General features: G+C 39.1%; 1 protein-coding gene across 1 annotated transcript in view; it reads left to right on the top strand.

Annotated features, from left to right (window-relative positions):
* Window positions 1–14,513, top strand: part of LOC127353574 (copine-8-like) — a 63,212-nt gene extending 48,699 nt beyond the window's left edge. The window contains exons 16-20 of the mRNA XM_051382906.1: window positions 2,899–3,026; window positions 5,106–5,208; window positions 6,313–6,370; window positions 7,104–7,177; window positions 7,576–14,513. Coding sequence (XP_051238866.1) covers window positions 2,899–3,026; window positions 5,106–5,208; window positions 6,313–6,370; window positions 7,104–7,177; window positions 7,576–7,788 — 576 coding nt within the window. The 3' untranslated portion in view covers window positions 7,789–14,513. The remainder of the gene's footprint in view (window positions 1–2,898; window positions 3,027–5,105; window positions 5,209–6,312; window positions 6,371–7,103; window positions 7,178–7,575) is intronic.
* Window positions 14,514–19,285: the final 4,772 nt, after the last annotated feature.

Below are 19,285 nucleotides of genomic sequence, written 5' to 3'. Positions count from 1 at the left end.
TCATTTGGCATCCAGCCATCCACCTGTCTATACACATACACAGATCTTCCAGTCATTTGTCCATATAAACACTTTTTATCTGTTCATCCATTTCTCTGCATAAACCTTCTACATACAAACATCTGCCTGTTCATTTATTCCCTCATAAAAACCTCAAAACAAAACCTTGGGGTAGAAGACTGTCACCTTATACATGGCATCCACCAGATCAGATTTAGCAGGAAATTGCATAAGTGATTTACAGCATAAAAATAAATAGCTTTATGGTACAACGTTAACACTACGCTAACACACTCACAATGCTAAGAGTGTTGAATTATGGAAATAAAAAAATACAAATGAAACCAGCCATGCTAGCAGCTGCTTTGAGCTGAATGCTAACATGTTCAAAACAACAATACTAACATGTCAGTTTTGAGCAGGTTTAATGTTTACCATCTTGACCATTTTAGTTTAGTGTGCTACACATAAAATGCAGCTGAGGCTGATGGGAATATCATTGGTTCTGCAGGTATTTGGTCATAAACCAAAGTATTGAACACATGTAAATTTAAACTTGATGATTGCAAAAAATGAGAAGTGACAAGTACCAAAGTCAGAAGGATATTTTGCCTTGGATTCATGATTGTCTGGTAGATGTGGAATTATTTGAAAAGGTCAAGGAATCGGTTATATTTATTCCCTGGGAAACATGAATATATGTACACAATTTCATGGCAATCCATCTAATGGTTGTTAAGATCTGTATTGTCTTCAGTAAAATCTGAGAGAAAATCTTTGAAAACAAAGATTTCCTTTGTGTAATGAAGCACTAAGGCTCATGTTAAATGTGGTGCTAAGTTTGAACAGCATTCAGATTGGAGACTGGCAGTATAAAAAATTTGGCTTGTTCTCAAATTGCTGTTGAATATGGCACAGAGAATAAATCTTGTAATGGCTTTCATGCCAGCTGGAGGAGCTTGCCTGTCACAGTGAGAGCATAGATAACTTGTATATTTCTCAAAGCAAGATACAAACATGAAGTTATACCCGAACTATGAAAAAAACGGAAAAAACTTGTTCGAGGTAGATGTGGTAACTCCACATCTACCATGAACAGATGACCAATTACAGGCAAGTGTATTGGTGGGTGGTGAATGCTGCTGTCCAAAACCATGAACAAATTCAGCCTACGCACACTATGTTGATGGAAGCCAAATGAGCTGGTTAGTTTTTTGCCTGTATACGAGCCATTTTGGCTGTTCAAACTAACCAAATTTAGTTTTTGCTGCTATATGCTGCCTACAGTACGACTGAAGGGACAAAGATGGTTTTACTTTATAATGGAAATGATTCCAAGGTATAACAATCATTTGATAACTCTGACATACAGTATGGAAATCATGCACACAAATATCTGCATCAACACTATCCGTATCCATACATGCATCTTTCATCCTTCACCGATCCATGCATCCATCCGTCCATACCCCTCCACCAATGTTAAATGCTTCGGGGCTCTAGACATCCTGACCACTCCTCAGCCACCCATAATCCTGTCCATGGTCTACTGTGACTTCCAGATGTTGCTCCAGAGGCATTTACAGCCAGTACAACTGCTCAGAGTTGGATAACAGCCTCCCCAGAGGCGCTAAACCTTGAGACAAGGCACATATGCATTAATCTAACCATTAAGGATTTAACTCAGTCAGCTCTTAAAGAGGAAGGATGCAGCTGTGTATCAGCAGTGGGAGAGAGCCACCACTGAATCCGACTTAATTATGCAAGCTCCATTTACAAAGCAACAGAGTCTCACGTGCACTGTTAGTACTCAAGGGCAACCAAGCAGTGTTAGTCAAGATGGCTGAGATAATTAGAAAACTCAAAACATATGGGTAGCTTAGATAATGTATTGTTGCTTCTTCTTGTGAGTTTCTTTTGGATATCTTAAATTCAACCAAACATCCATTTGTTGTGTTCTTATGATTCCTTTTAGTTGTGCTGTCTCTGAATATATCAAAACAAACTACATTCAATTTCATGCCTAGTGTTTAAATGTACATAGATCCCAGGTGTACCACAGAGATATAATGTAAGCATGTTATTCTAATTGCCCTTAAATATATTTAACACATTTTTTACAATATTAGCTGGCTGACATTAAATCATTGACGATGGCGCAGTGTATGTAAACTAACTGTTAGCAGTCGGTAAGTGAACACCTAAGGCAGGAAAGTGGATGGAGATACTCCGGACCAACAGCATCATCCTGAAGGAGAATGAGAAAAACGTGTTAATGTTATCTTTATAAATCTTTACAAGTCTGTTTTTTTCCAGATGTCCCAGTTTTCAGAAATAATATAAAAGCATAATAAAACTCATAGCCAACAGAATTAGACCATTGTCTTTTATTTTGCTTTAGTACATAAGAAGAAGAACTGCATTTGGAATAATGGTACAAAGTGTGGTTAAAAAAAGACTAAAGGCTTTGTGTGTGTGCAATCACTTGAGCAACTGTGATGCAGCAGCTGTTAAGAGACATTTGATGCAAGCCTACACATACCCCATTAAAAATGTATACCTTGATACAGTTGAAAAATGTTGGTCATCATTAATTTAAATCACATTATGGGATACTAAAAACTTCATTCCTACCTCTGTGCATGATAAATATCTTTGTTATATATAAAACTAAATTATCACTTACAAATTCTTTACTCTCTGGTCAGTCTCTATAGTCTCAGTCTCTTTTCATCTTTACATCTGGATAATCTGATACTTCTCTCATGTCAATGGATTCAATGCCCCTTTTGAAGTTGTTCACCAGATGATTTAACACTGATTCAGAAATTTTGCATATACATTTCAATGATTTTCTACCACACTTATAAACTGATTTGTCGTTCTGTTTTTGTGCAGAACGGTAATCCACAGAACCCTTACTGCAATGGTATCGAGGGGGTGATGGAGGCCTATTACCAGAGTCTCAAATCTGTGCGTCTCTACGGACCCACCCACTTCTCCCCTGTTATTAACCATGTGGCCAGGTAGGTCCACTGTAATCACAGCCAGGAACGTGGAACATGTAGGCAGGCGCACATGCAAATGTCATGAAGTACAATGCCTCCAGTACTGCTGAAGAATTTCCTCTGAGATCCATTGGCTTTGGGGAAATTCCAGCCATGTGTGTGGGCTGCTTTACAGTGATCTTTGAAGCGAAGGGAGGAGATTAAAATAAATGTGCTAATAGCTATGTCACCTGAGAGGAATCAATACTTACTTTTGTGGTTTGGACACGTGCAACAACCACAGTGCTTTAGAAGGGAACCAGCCTGCACAATAACTGATGGGCTGCCTTCAGGTGCAGGACAGTGCTGTGAATAACAGTAAATGTCACACCTCCCACCATTTAACGAATGCACAGTAAAGGAAATACTATAGACACAAGTAGAAAATATGTACCAGTGCTTCAGTATTAAAAAGACCTAAATTACTAGAGACATATGGACCCTCAAGTGCAGTAAAAATTTTATTAGAGCAACAAATTATAAATGCAAAAAGCTTCTCTTCCAATGTATTAAATATTTAAAGCAAATAATATACACTTCTAGGGGATACCACCAGAAACTGTCAGCAGCACTTGCCCGATTTACAGGAATAACCACTGATAAAAAGTAATGCGCAGTTTTGTCGTACAGTGTTTTCCAATCTCCACCTGACGTTCCCTATTGCCATGATCATGTCTCATGATCCTCAAGACTGACTGTAACAAGCACTTTTCCCACCTTTCATCATCGGCTTTCAAATCCCATCTCTCGCCGTCCGCCCACTCAGCCTGAGAATAGCTGCATTGTTCATTGCTCACTTCTGTGGAGCATCTGACTAAAACCCAGGAAGACGAGGCAAAAAAAGTGACACCAAGTCATGTCAAATTCCTGACTGTTTGCGCATAACATATCGTCTCAAAATATTGTCCTGTGACATGGCTTCAAACATTTCAGCCGGTTTATATAACAGTAAACTGCTGTAAGTGATAGTTTAGAGCAAAAAAAAAGTCCAAGGTGTATCACTATAAGTCTATTTAAAGCATTAAACACACTATTCACAACTGTAAATTGTTTTTTCTTATGAATTAATTGTAATAGATGATCACTGCATCAGTATATGCTTCGTGAGATTTATTTTGCATTTGTAAATTCTGTAACCCCTTGTCCGCTCAGCATGCGTGAGAAGTGTGTGGCGGCTGCCTCACTGAACTGCTGCGGCTCGCATGCCTGTGGGGTCTGCACAGAGAGCGTTTCTGCTGCTGCACTGCTGTTGGCAGTCCTTCTACATTATATTTTCTTTCTACAGTTTTCCTTTGATAAATACAATACAATTAAAGTCTTGTTAACACATTTTATTCCAATAAAAAGCAAAAAGCATACACATGCACTAGGCTTTATATATTAAATTGGTGCTCTAGACAAAGCAATTAAAAGTTGATGGAGATGGTTTTAATACAAGAGCCTCAAATGAGTTGAATTTAATATCAAGATATCAAAAGCCCAACAAATAAATTTTCAAAATCAATAAAATTTTACATGACTGAAATTATTTGGACACAGCACTGATGCGTACATGTTTAATTGGACCATTTGTCCTCAATAAATTAAAATTGTTTTGAGTGATCACTGAGGGCTAATATCCTAATATGGGATATCATGTAATAAGATATTATTATTACAACAAATATGGTTGGAGACAGAGAAGCATTATAGGGATAGTCCACTGAGTTCTAGTTGGTGGACTTTAATGAGACAGATGAAAATAAAAGATTTAAGCAGCAGAGGCCGATATTCTTAAAAAATATACTTTTAGCCTCTATTATAGATCCACTTCCAAACACACTGTGTCCTACACTTCCCATAATGCAACTAGATCCTCCCTGAAAGTCTTGAAACTCAGACCTTCTATTAAAAAAGTACTCCCCGTGATCATGAACTAAATGAATATAGATGAATAGATTTCAGCAGAATATAAAAGTCAGAATATGCCTTTTAATCTTGAAATGATGTGCAGTCTTTCTGTCTGCCTCTGCCTCTGCCTCTATTTTATTTTTCCCCCCTCGTCTCTCTCCATGCCAGGTATGCATCAGCAGTGACAGACGGCTCACAGTACTTCATCCTGCTCATCATCTCTGACGGCGTGATCACGGACATGGCACAGACCAAGGAGTCCATAGTCAATGTACAGTACCAGATTTAAACTCAGTCTACATACTGTGTGTTTTATTGTTCAAACAGGAGACTTTGTGTTGCCATGACATTTTCCAAACCATACAATGGGTTAACAAATGTAATATACAGTATCATTGACAGCATTAATGTACTGCATGCCCATATTCATCCAGTTAATTCACCGTAAAACCTGTGAGGACCCCGGGAGGTCCAGCTATGATTAAGCCACTAATGGAGATTCTAATGAACAAACAAACAATATGAAAGGGAGAATATGAACAGCAATTCAGCTGCTGTCTTTCTCTTGTAGTGCTTCCCTCTTTCTCTTTCACTCATCTTCACTAATGAGGGAAGAGTGGGAATCCGCAGGTCAGCCACCCCTACAGCCCCCAATCCCGCTACGTTCAGCTCTAATAACGCTGCTCTGTAATCAGAGTTGATGTGCGTAACGTTTTTTTTTTATACATTTGGATCCTCAGTCGTCTGTGTCAGCATCACACAGCCTCCCCCTCCCCCACACCCCCACGTGTTGTAATGGTATTGTAAAGTAAGATTTGTGGGTAATTATTTACTAGCCCACGGAGGATCCATGCCACTCATATCTCTAGCAATTTGGGTGTCCATCTAATAACCACAGGAAGTTATGAAACACGGTAAAACCTTCATTCATCATTCATCACTTGAACTGTGCTTTGCTGTCCCACTCGGCTAAGATTTAATAAACAATATTGCAATGCAGGGCGGCAGTTCAGCTGCAGCTCAGGGCAGAGGAAGATGTAAATGGACTCATTTTTAAGCTGTCAAGCTTTGGGAGATTTAGACAAAGTTGTAGATGCATGAAATTAGAAAAACTCCAGAACCGTCCGGACGAGAGGCTTTATGCAACCGGCTGCAGAGGGCAGATGGGATTGGATGAACCTCGTCTGTCTTAACAATGGCATTGAATTTTGCTATTGAGCTTCCTTTATATGGACTGTTAGCTTACAGTTAGTAATTTGCGGGGGTATTTCACTGACAGCCTGCTGTGTTTAAGATAGTGAAATGGTGAAAAGACTGAACGTTGCTTGTTCCCTGCCTTTGATGTGCCTGTGTTGTCTCCTTCCACCCTTTACAGGCCGCATCTCTGCCCATGTCAATTATAATAGTCGGGGTTGGACCAGCGGAATTTGATGGTAAGCAGGGTGACGATCGCGTGCATGCGTGTGAATGCGTTTGTGTATGTGTGTACGTGTGTGTGTGTGTGTTTATTTGCATGCAGTAATCCTTCGCCTTCATTCTTCTTCCTATCTCTCCTCCCACATGGTTCAGTCATTCCTTGTGCAGCTCTTCTTTTCTTCTCTCCTCCATTCTCCTTCCCTTTAATTTCTCTCCCGTCCACCACTGAATCTGAGGTTAAGTAGATGTGAAAAAATGTCATCTGTCGGGCCAGAGGTACAGTTTGCTTTTTAATGGACGACGGCCACATTTCTCTCCTGTGTTGCCATCCATGTTTACAATTCACGGAGCAGTCCTCTGTAAAAACAAGCTCACTCACATCGAGCAATTAGCCTGCAAAGTCAACGGGATTCAACGATTATCACGCCTATGAAGTCAGTGTGCAGGATTGCATGATGTCCCCGTGGTGCACATCGCTGGCTGTGCTTACACATCTTCTAGTATGTTTCCCCCTATGTGCGCAGTTGTGTGCAACTTACAGCCTGATGGCTTCCCGCTCAGCCACGCAAATTCTGTGTCCTCATGCCACGGTTGGCATCACCAACACTCCAAGGAAATCTAACCCATTGGCACGCTAATGGCTTCAGTGGATTAAAACACACAAACTATGTGCCATGTTTGCTCGGCGCCGCTTTGACACCGTGGTTCAAGTCTCCTGACAGGGCGTGACTGATGTGCTTCCCTCCTCAGAAATGATCGAGCTGGACGGGGACGAGGAGAGGATCTCATCCCAAGGACGATATGCAGAGAGGGACATTGTTCAGGTACAGACGTGGCTGACTAGCTGTGAGACTGTTCACTCAGCAGAATGTCCTCAGAGAAATGTGGGATTTATGATTAATGGGAAAAGGTCATGGTGCTTGACCCTCTGCTGTGCTCTTGTTCTCAGTCTGCCATTTTTCTATCTTCTTCCCACCGTCTCGCTCCTCTAAACTATATTCACCTTTTCCTCTGTGTCCTTTTCATTCTGTGCTTCTCTTTCACTTTCTATTGCCTGGTATTTTATCTAACATATCCTCTCTACTCTCCTCCTCTTATTTTTATCCTCTCCTTGTTTCCTCTCATCTCCTTTGTTCCACTCCTCTCCTTTCTTCTCCTTTCCTGTCCTTATTCCCCTCCACCTTTCCTTTCCTCTCTTCCTTTCCTCTCTTCTCCTCTGCAGTTTGTTCCTTTCAGAGACTACATTGACCGGCGGGGAAACCACATCCTCAGCATGGCTCGCCTGGCTAAGGAAGTGCTTGCTGAAATCCCAGACCAGTTTCTGTCCTACATGAGGACCCGAGGGATCAAACCAGGCCCATTGCCACCTCCTTACACCCCCTGTCCACCACCTGCTATCCACCCCCTCCTCACCAGACGGGTAAGCAGAATCTAAAGGCCTCGCTCCAATGCCGGCCAGCCGACTCAACTGGTCTCCACTACTCCTCTCTCTGCTTCTTCTTCTCCTGCTCTTCACTGGAGGCTTTTGAGCACACGGCAAACCTCGCCCGCTCACTTTCGAGAACGTTTGGCCATGAGCCTGAGCGTGATACGGATAACCCCAAGTGGGACGCTTCCACTTTCTAGGAGCAGGGACTTCGAAGGTGTGGGTTTTGAAGGGGTTGTGGTGGCGGTCTGAGATCACCTACCTGCATCAGGAAGAGTGAACAGGACAGTAACTGACCACTCATGGCAATCAGACTGCAAGGGTCCAAACTGGGGAGGCCCTTTTGTGAAATCCTGCTCGTCTGTTTGCTATTTCTATTTTTCACTTTCTCTATCTTTCACAAAATCATGTCTCTCGATATATAAATGTTTACAAAATTGAGGACTGGAGAGGAGTTTTTTTTTTTTTCCAGGAGGAAATTTATACCAATCAATGTGAAAACCTTTCAGATTCCTATTTTTCAGCTGCAGAAACTGGAGATTGTGACTTTGTACAAAAACGTTTAGGCCCTGGTGCCACATTCTTCAGTATGAAGTGTGTGTTTTTTTTTATAAATGGAGCATGTGGTAGTTTAAAAGAAGCATGCACTGTTGTCTTGCACTCAGGGCTTTGTCCCTCCCACACAACCCCCCGCTCCCCACTACCACCTCACAACCAATGCCATGTTCCATTAAGAGCAAACCCATCACCTAACTGAAATCTTCCCACGCTCCTCTACCTTCTGCTCCGTCCACCTGCCTTGACTCAAAAGGAAGCTGTGCTCCCTAGGAGTCTGGTCAAATGAAATGCAGCAGGGACTTGAACCAGCCTTACTCTTTTGTCAGATAACATTCACAGACACCGTGTCCACCATGGGTTCTGGAAATGTGGATCTCCAAGCCCAGAAGTCAAAAACACAAATCTCACTACCGAACCTGACTGTGTGTTATGTTTTAGAGTCTCTTTGTTTTCATGGAATAACACTGTACTTCAGAAGCATTTTTTGTGTCGTTTTACGTCTCTCTACCTCTCACTTTGTTCAGTATTGCCAAAAACAAAAAAAAGTTTAAATAACAAAGTCTTAGTGTGTCAGTGATTTTTGGTAAGTCTGTAGAGTTCACAGTTTTACCTTTCTCACCAAGTATTCAGAAAATATTTGCCAAACTGTAGGTTGCAAATTATAGCACTTTGGTAGCTATCAGATCAGGTGACTCACACGTTTCTGTTAGCAACACGTTGTGAATATGTGCACAGAAAACAGTTAACCAACAGACCAAAATGCAAAGATGCTTTTCTTTTAGCAGCTACCCATATGGATCTGGGCAGACTGTGAGCACAGGTTTTATTTCAATGTTGTCCAACAGCATTTTTAACAGTAAAAGTTGAAGCCAGTAATAATTAGTAACCACTAAAGTTGTGTAGCACGTAGGTAATCATTAGGAATTAAAGAAGTAGTCCCCAGAAAAATAATGGTTTTCAGTCTCAAACACTCACCTCCTAAAGGCTTGAAGGGTGGCTCTGAATTGTATTTAGTTCTGTTCTCAGCTTAAATTCACAACAGTTACAATGGATTTCAGGGGCAGTTTCCCTGTTTTCATAATGGGTCACCCCTTTTTGCAGCAATATATGTCTGTATGTTTTATGCTTATTGAACACTTTTTTCCAAACAACCAAGCCCCAAAGTGTTTTGTAGAAGAATGGGGATGTAATGACCACAGAAAAACAACCTCCAAATTAGGACAAAATCAACACAGCTATACAAGTTGTAAGTTGAATTTCTGCATTATCTTGGATTAATGGGTGTCAAAAGTTAAAAGCCATGAAAACCTATTTTCTCAGTCAGCCTCTTACTATGAGTAACAATGAGTTATACAAGGACACAGTGTTTCTTTCAAATTTGAACTGTTTTGGTTATTTCACCAGAGAGATTTTTCTATTTTTCTGTTTTTTTCAGTATTTGAATCAAAATGTGTTTTGTGGTATCCTATATTATCTTGCCAGTTCTGTCAATTCAATTTGATCAAACCACACCGACACAGTCCTGATGAGGTAGATTTGTTTTTGATTGTTGAATTGAAAATTGAAATGGAAACAAAATGGCAATGCAGTCTGATTATCAGTTTAATAATAACCCTGTTTCATGGAGGAAAAAAGCATTAAATGTTAATAGAAGCTTTTTAAATCCATCATGTGGATAACAAGCCCTGTTTCTTTTCACTTTCTGTGGACATTTTACTACTATTGGTTACTATTTGAATCCATTGTTACTGTTGTGAATCCAAACTAACCACAGCTGCTGTCCTCTGTATAAGAGCACACTACAAATGTTCCAAAGCCTTTAGGTAGTGAGTATATTAATATTCAAAACTTAGTTTTTCTGGGGAGTATTCCTTTAAAAATGGGGAAATACTCAAACCCAAAACAGGTAATTGCACTGTCACTTTTAGCCAAGTTTCGGGGTGAACTCAAACGCAACCCTGCTGTTTTGCCCAGAAATGTGTTTATAAAAACTTATAGTGTGACCTTACGCAAAGCACAAACTCAGAAAAGCTACAGCCACCCACCGTATCGAGAGGCCCTTTTTAACTTATGTAAATGTATGAAGAACAGTGTTTATACATTTTTTTCTGTGTCTGTGTACTACAAACTGTAGATCTTATGAGTACTTCTTAGGGCCCTATTCAGTCAAGGAATCAATGTACAAGAAGGTTTACAACATTTTTCTAAACTTGCACCTCAGAATCATCATATACTTCTTGGCTGATGAACGTCTACTTATAAACTGCTTGTAAAAATGTATACACTGTACAAATGTTTGCCTTTTTTGTGTATTGGTCAATATACTGTATGTGTAATGCTGCTTCTCTACTGCTGATATAAGTATTACATTTTATACTGAGGCCTGTAATCATATTTAAATCATGACTAACAGGCCTTATTCATATTTATACATATGTTATTCATATTTAAATCATGAACGACAGGCCTGTATTTTTTTATAAGCGAATGGTCAGATAATAATGTATATTTCATGTGTTCAAGATGTTTAAAAGTAGACCTGGTGATCAAGTACACTCCGTAGCAACATTTATCCGCCAAATTTGAGTGTAGCGTCTCATTGTTGGCTAAGACTCATTCCAGAAAAGCTGGTAACTCAGTTTGACTGAATAGGGTCCCTCAGTGTGGGGACAGGTGGTGTGATAGATTTTGTACTCTTCTGTATTGTAATTTCATTGCGGGGACCCCGTACGACAGCGGGGATGTCGAATTGCACAATGTAGCACTGGTCTCAAGTCTGGTGTTGCACTAGAGCATCACCAGACTGAACCAGATCAGACCAGATCAGGCAGGAACAGTATTTTATATGTATATGTATATATATATTCTGTATATACTGTATGTATGTTTTCTGGAGAGTTGACTTGCAGCGAACTGCCGTGACTCTGTGACTCTCCTCCTGAAACACAAGGCAGAGCCTTTCATTTATTTATCACGACAAGATGTCAACTTCATCTTACTCCCACACTTTCATATATACTGTACATCCAGAACATGTATTTGTATATGAAACATGCATGACACTTACATACCAAGGCGAGGGCTGAGTGAAGATTAAGGGATTCTTGCTTGTTTTCTCAGAGAAACAGTGGTTTCATAGACCTGATATTTATCTTAGTACCAGCACCTAAAGCTGGGCGTCTCAACCTTTTCTGGCTTGTGACCACATTTTCGGTCCAGGATGTCAAGGTGTTAGGGGAATTTTTGAATGGCATATACAGTATTCAATTCCAAGAACTTAAATACTCCAAACAGATAATATAGAAACAAAAAATCTTTGCCATGACTCTGACTGAAATTTATAATTTTGATAATAGAAAATGTTTAGAACATTTAAATCTGCATCTGGTTGTAGCTGTTCATTAAAATACACATAGTGATCATGACACACAAGAGCCAGATTTTTTGTACTTCCATGGAATTCCCCCTGTAATTTCTCCTACACACTTCACAGCACGTTCTCATTCCCAGGTCTTCAAAAACAGATGCGAGCAGTGTTCAGTTAGTGGCAATTTGAAACTTCACTGATAGATGCAGCTAAATCCTATACACAAAAATATGGACTCCTGGCACACCGTCCTTAGGCCATGGCCAGAATTTTCAAAAATCATTAACATTTTTAACTGAGATAATGATGATAAACAGTATTAAAACCAATTCAATCTTCACTAAACTTTTGCCAGCTGAAATGACACCTGTCACTATCAGTTATTATTAACTGTACCTAGCTAATTTAGCTAACGTTAGCTCCATGAGTTGTCTTAAAAAGGTTGCCTCTGATGTACTACGCTATATACTTAGTGGCTACATCCTATAATGCTAAAAGACTCAGACTAAAGCACGTCACAGGCAAAAAGTTAGTATCCTTACTAGTCGATGATCCATGTAGTCGACATGGAAATTAAAAAAATTAGCATTAGTCTCGTTCACATAGGCCGCCGAGCTGCTGCTGCCAACCTATGTTTCTTCATACACTTTCCTTTGTATGTCCATGAAAAAGTAATATTTTTATATCATTTAATTTACAATTTAATATATATATATATATATATATATATATATATATATAGTTTAAACATAAATGTGAAATGGTAACTAGAAACTGTCACATGTAGTTTGTTTAGCGAGAGAGAGAGAGAGAGAGAGAGAGATAGCCGGCTCACTTCCCAAAATTCTTTCACAAGTGAAGTCGTAAATAAAAGATTATTACAGTGCTTTTACTTTGTAAAAGAAGTTTAAACTGTCTTGAAATATGTGGATATGACTACCAATAGATCCTTTCTTGCTGGGAGACGTGCACAGCTTGCAGTAAAAATAGGCCAAACCTCGACTCTCTATTGAAGCGTTGCTGCAGACGCAGCTGAGATGCACGTGAGGCGGGCAGCTATCCACTCTAATTTGTTAACATGGCCGCCAAAATAAAAATCAAGACATTCCTCCACGCACGCGCCATGCAGACACAGGTGGTGTAAACAAGATGTTAGCTTACATACTTGTAGGCCTATTTTAAAACTGTATGTTTTATCACAATACAGGAGTAACATTAAAATTACTGTTCATTCTAAAGGCTAACCGATATTTGAAACGTATGTCGCTATCTTGAGGTAATGTAGGTTGAAATTGAGTGTAAACTATGGAACTCCATAAACTAATGTAGTGATGTACTCCTTGGCCATATAAATAATGCTTGGTTAGTACTGTAAGTTGTAAGTTAATTAGTTGGTCTTGCTATTAACAGAAGCTCAGATAAACAACCACATTTACACCTTTCTTATGCTTTTCTCCTGTTTTTGTTTTTGGAAAAGCTAGAAAAAAAGACGCTCCTCCTCCAAAGTCTTTACTTGCATATAACATATAGAAAAATCCAAAGCTTGACAGACCTAGTTATGGTTGCTAGTTATAATTGGACAATTACTGTTTGGGAGAGGGGTTTAACAAACGGTAAACAATAAAAGCTACAACATACAACTACATTCTATCTGCATCATAGAGCGCAGTATAGATATGACAGCATGGCTTGCATTAGATGGATTTGCCCTCAGGAAAAGGAAATGAATGCTGTTTGCATAAGAACCCAGTGGAGTTGGAAGTCTTAACATTTACCGATGTGTTGGTCACGTGCGGCTGCAATGTGTGAAATTACTGTTCCTCTGAGGCTGTGTCAGCATAGGTGTGACAATCAAAAGCATTTATTGTGTAGGAGACTACAAGGCGGAAAAAAAAAATCTACCAGCACGCTACCGGTGGACATACAAGCCTTAATGAATTAGGCTTACACCTCGCTGCCTCCCACCGCTCATCGTTGCATCCATGTCACTCTGCCAAGGCGGTACCATGTCAGCATGCCAGGCCATATGAACGCCCACATAATCTTCACACATACAACATGAAAGTTGTTTACTGTACCTTATATTAACAACGTGGTTTATTTGAATGCTTGTGATGAATATCCTGTTTTATTCTGATGTTTTTTATAGCATGCATTAAGTTTAAGCATGTGTAGATTTTTTCAAACAGAGGAACCAGTTGGTTTGAAAAAAAATTGTACATCTTTACAAGTTATTTCAGAGTATTTTAGACAACTTTTTTGCCTTAAAAATCTCACTGATCAATCTTGGAATTGTGCAATGCCTTCAGATGTTTCTTTTAAAAACTGGTTATTTTTTTCTGGTTGGTTTTTCTTTTTCTTTTTTTGGTACGCAGCCTCTCATCGGACTCATTTCAGCATTGTTCTCTCAGACCCAGTGGTTGGAATAATGTGAATAGGCGGGAGAACCAACTTGAAAACAACTGGGCTGTCTCGCTACACAGTTCTATATTTTATCATAAACTGAAACAATTCATAAGCCCAATTTCATTAATCCAGCTGTTATTTTTCATCAGCCCTCATTTTGTATCTCTAAAGAGTGATTCATGGCTTCTGCATGATGCTTGTGATTACACGAAAAGACCAATCAAAATGATTTGTCCATCGATACATAATATTTACTTAAAATCAGTTCTTAAGGTTAGTGTTATTGCAAGACAGCACAGGTTTTACTGTTCTAACAGGAAATATGTATGCCACTAAAGACTGATTTAAAATGACTATTTCTGTAAGAATTTAAGTCTTTAAATAAATATTCATATCAAACCTTTTTTGTTGTTTGTGGTTTATCACTGGGTGTTCAGGATGTAAGAAACTAAACTTAAACTGGGTCTGCAGGGCCAATAAGGACATTTGGGTGCCTAAAATGTCTTTAAAGTGTTTCAGAAAAAATATCTATAGTGTTATGTATCATTAACATGTTCATTTGTATGGGAGCTGTTGTAAAACACAAAAATACGATTTTCTCTTGTTACAGACACTCTCCATGTTGATAGGCACCTGTCTTGGTTGACAATGCCAATAAAATATGTTCAGATAGAGCCAGCAAGCTGGAATAGATGTACGTCACACCATTACACCTTTATAGTGTGGATCTCAAGATCTAATACGTTATAACAAGGCGACAGGTTGTCCTTTTTCAAAGACTCCCCAAAATGTGGCTGAGAAATGCAGCATTTTAATCACAAAATTGTGTATTTTGAAGGCTCAGTATTCTAAAACCTATTGCAGGCGGTTGTTTAAAGGATAAGGTCTTATTATATATTTTTATTACTGTCAACAAATGCCACTAAAAGACTAAAATAAACAATGTGTAAGTCAGTATCTCAGTACATTTTGTGGCACTCAGCCTCAAGCCCATTGGTTCATACTGAATACAGAAATCTTTAAAAACAGGTCTCAAATAGGCTTATATAGTTTCCTTATCCTTAAATGGTGCGTTCAGGTGAAAAAAAAAAAAACTCCAGGACATAAATAATGAAAGCCAGCAAGCCACTATTTGTTCATGTTAGCAGCCCGGATATGTGGTCCATCACTGAGCATCATAGCGTATTGGAAATTATAGGGGTTATTGGCATTAACCTGGTACATCGTTTACTAGTGGCTCATGATGTGTTAAAGTGAAGTTCCTCCACTGTGAATACATACATCATGGCATTTACCCCAGTTTGTCAATATTTTCCCCACTTCGTTGTGCTGCTCGGCCCTGTGCACCCCAGGCATCAGCTCAGGACCACTGCAACACACTGCATGCACAGAAAGGGAGGAGGTGTGCTGTGTCTGTAATTATTTTATTCAGCTTTCGGTTCTTTTAAAGAACACAACTTCACAAATTGTGTGCTTTGAAGGACCTTGAATTGGAATCCTGAACCTAAACCTTTAGCAGAAGGGCAGTAATGCACTTCAGTAGTTAGTACATTCAGGCTGATGTGAACAACAGGCTGGTACAGAAAAGTCTGCTAGGTAAAACTTAATTTAATGACCTCTGGCTGCTAGTAAACAAGTTTCAGTTTTAATGCATTTCTTGACTGTTGGTGAAAACTTTGTATCTCTAAAATCTCAGTGTTTCAGGAACTAATAAAAATGGGCCTGTATTTAGATGTAATGGATTTTCTAGTTTATCCAAAGGGGTTTGGGCTTATGAAGCAGTGAGATTTTGGTAGAAGTCCTGTCATATACTGTAATGAGAGGCTTCTCAGTCACATTGAGCCATCTGGAGTTTACGGTTGAAGGATTCCTCAAAGCCCTTTTACTTTTTACATTATATGACACTGACATTCTTTATATGATCACATTTTATGGAATCAATGCTTCATTATTTAACATTGTGTGGAGTGTCAAGAGAGTCAACAAAGCAAGTACATGGCTTTTCTAGAACAGAAATAACAAAGCATCATGGTGCCATCTGCTTTATGGTACAAGAAATCAGACCTTCACATTTACAATCCATATAAAATAACGTGATGCACAAAAACATCACGTGAATCTTTGCGTGCTCTATTTAGTGGTTTGTTGGTCTGACTGCTCAGTAAGAGCTGCAGAAGTGATGTGCGTGTGTGAGTGTAATACACAGTCCAATGTTTCATTATTAAATTTCTGCTTTCTTATCTGGCACAGATGTTACACGCTTCAGAATAGTAACAAAACAATCATTGTTGCTGTTGGGAAGTGATCTGACATGCTAAGAATGTGGGCTGCTTTGTAACAAGTGACAATGTGCTAATTACAGCCAGTAGACTTTTCTCTCTTCCTCATTCCAGTCCTGTCCAAGATTTTAATGAGCACTCATTGCTATCTGCTCCGTATGTTTATCTGCATATGACTTTTAGCTTCATGTTGAGTTATCATATTATTGTGCTCGCCTCCTACTTGAAGCTATAATCAGAAACTTTAATTGGCACTCTAAGCATGCTAGGTTAATGTTATAGCACAAAATCACTACCACAGGAAAAAAAGGACTGCAGAGTGGACATCGGCTGGTAGGGAAACTAAAATTGCATTGTGACTTAGTTGACTTAGTTTGTGTAGCACCTTTCATGAAAATAAAATATACATTTATGTATATTGTTGCTCAATGTAACAACATCATACAATAAAACCACAACAAAGAAATACAACCTACATAAACAGAATTGAAAAGGCTAAAAGGCCAGAAAAGCTATTATAGACGAGAGTTAAAAGCAGAGACATTGTTAGCCGACCAGATGCTAAGTGGACAGCTGCTTTAGAGTACAGCTAGTACAGCCAAACCTTGCTCACCTTCAGATTTTAATCTGGATTTGGGAACAGTTCAAAGACACAAATTGGAAAATGTAAGAAGCCTGTCAGGACACTAAGGGGTCAGAAGTTGACTTACATACTCCAGAACCAGCCCATGTATATGATTAATCATAGTTTAAGAGTGGCAGCCAGTGCAATAAAGCCAAAATTGGGTGATGTGTGAAAATAGCTTTTTTTCTGGTCAGTTGTCTGGCTGCTGAATTTTGCAAAATTTGGAGCTGTTCAGACGAATAAGCAAGGCATCACAATGACATCTAAATGACAGAATTTTGTTTTTGAGCATTTGTTTATCGGGATTTGCATTGAGAATGAAATCAAGGTTGCAATGTAAAATTTAACACGCAATGTGAGAGAATTGATATCTATTTTGTTATAATTTTTTTGTATTTCACAGTTGACAAAACATGACTTAAATAATGTGTTCATCAGGACCTCTGTTTCATCAGAATTAGATTTTAAAACATTATAACACATCCTTTTTCTTTCTTTCTTTTACATCAACTATGCAGCTATGTAGTAAAGCCACTTACTAAGGTCGGTAGGTTTGAATGAGAGGTATAACTCTGTATCGTCTGCATAACGACAATATGGAAAGAGATGTTGTGTTAGTGGATGAGATTTAGGGGTAACATGTAGAGATTAAACAAAACAGGTCTCAGAATTGTTCCTTGTGGTATTCCTTGGTTGATCTTGAAAAATTTATTTTCTGTTGGTTAAATATGAAGAAGTTGGTTCAGGAATAAATGGCACCATATTCTGGTAAAGGTATAGTTCAACAATTTGGAAAATACCTCACTGAGATTTAAATGAGAATATTGATACAACTCTCACGTCTGTACACTAAATATTAAGATATAGGGCCAGCAGGCGGTTAGCTTAGCTTAGCTGGTTACAAAAGTCAGCACCTCTTGTTATCACATGAGTTTTCCAGGCAACGAGCAGAGATTTAAGGAAGTCAGTGTGACCAGCCAAAAAATAATCCAGCAAGTAACTGTAAAACCACAGCTCAAATATTTGTATACAAGATATATTTTACTCTTAATTACACATTTGATTTCCAGTCTTACTATGCTAAGCTAATTGTGTCCTGCCTGTAGCATATCATTTTTTTTTTTTACATAGCTCCATTAGACCCCACTTCATCTTATCTGACACAAAAAATTTATTTCTTAATATGCACCTTTTAGGGAATCACACGTCCCAGCTTTTCTCACTACAGGGACAACCTGCATTGAGCACCGAGACTCTAAAGCAATAAAGCAGACTTGAACAAGCTCAGCAGGAATCTAATATCACTTGAACCGACATGGGGAGCTACTTGAGTCTCAGAGCTGCTGTTTCTGCCAGTTTTATTTCCCACGCTCCCCCTTATAAGCTCATCAACTACGAAATGCCTGCATGCTGAAATAGGTGGTGATGAGTAATGGAATAAGGAATAGTGCGTAAAATTTTGATGACATGCACTTCCAAAAGCCTGCAGCCAGCACACAAACATACACTAACCGTGCAGAAGGCAGCGTCTGTCCACTCAGCTCAGAAAATATAGAGATAGAAACGTCCTGGCAAGTACAAGGCATAGTCTTAGTATGAATATGAAACATCTCTCATGCTATTTTAAGAAGTGGATGGTGTAGTGCTGCTAAATATAACCAGATCGTTTTGTGCCTTCCATTCTATTTTTACACAAGCTGGGGCCTTCCTGGGCTGCTGTGGTCTTTTCTTAGACTATTACATAATAAACAAATCTTAGGGCATGATGCAATAATGCAGAGTCCAACCCAGAACGAAGTATTCTATTATCCAATTAAGACTGAGAAATCTGTGTTATGCTAAAAAGGAGAGCAGGCAGTTTTAAAAGGTTTTGATGCAGAATGTGTTGTAGGGATTTCTATGAAGCAGTGTGGCTGTTTTTGCAAAAACAAGACTAATATGTGCTGGAAGCTTGACAGAGTTAAACAGCCCAAAGGACAGTTTGTCAGCTTGCTGTTAGCTGGGATGGTTGACAAGGAGGGAAAGGTAATGAGTTAGTCTTCGGGGAGACATGTCATCTTGAGTATGCAGAAGTAACAACATTAAAGAGGAAAAACGTTGATTTTCAGCATTGAAATGTGTGCCTTGGGACAGTTAACATTCACTGCTCGTTCTCATATAGTGAGAAACAAGCCAGCAAAGCCTCTCCAGTCTCTGCATCTGTGATGTTGCACAGACGTACGCCTCCATCACGACTCAATTGGCCAAAATGGAGAAGGTAAATGTGACAGC

The sequence above is a fragment of the Dicentrarchus labrax genome, unplaced genomic scaffold (assembly GCF_905237075.1).
Source record: "Dicentrarchus labrax unplaced genomic scaffold, dlabrax2021, whole genome shotgun sequence".
Classification (NCBI taxonomy): Eukaryota; Metazoa; Chordata; class Actinopteri; family Moronidae; genus Dicentrarchus; species Dicentrarchus labrax.
The sequence above is the reverse complement of the archived record's forward strand: the minus strand, read 5'-3'. Positions and strand labels throughout refer to the sequence as shown.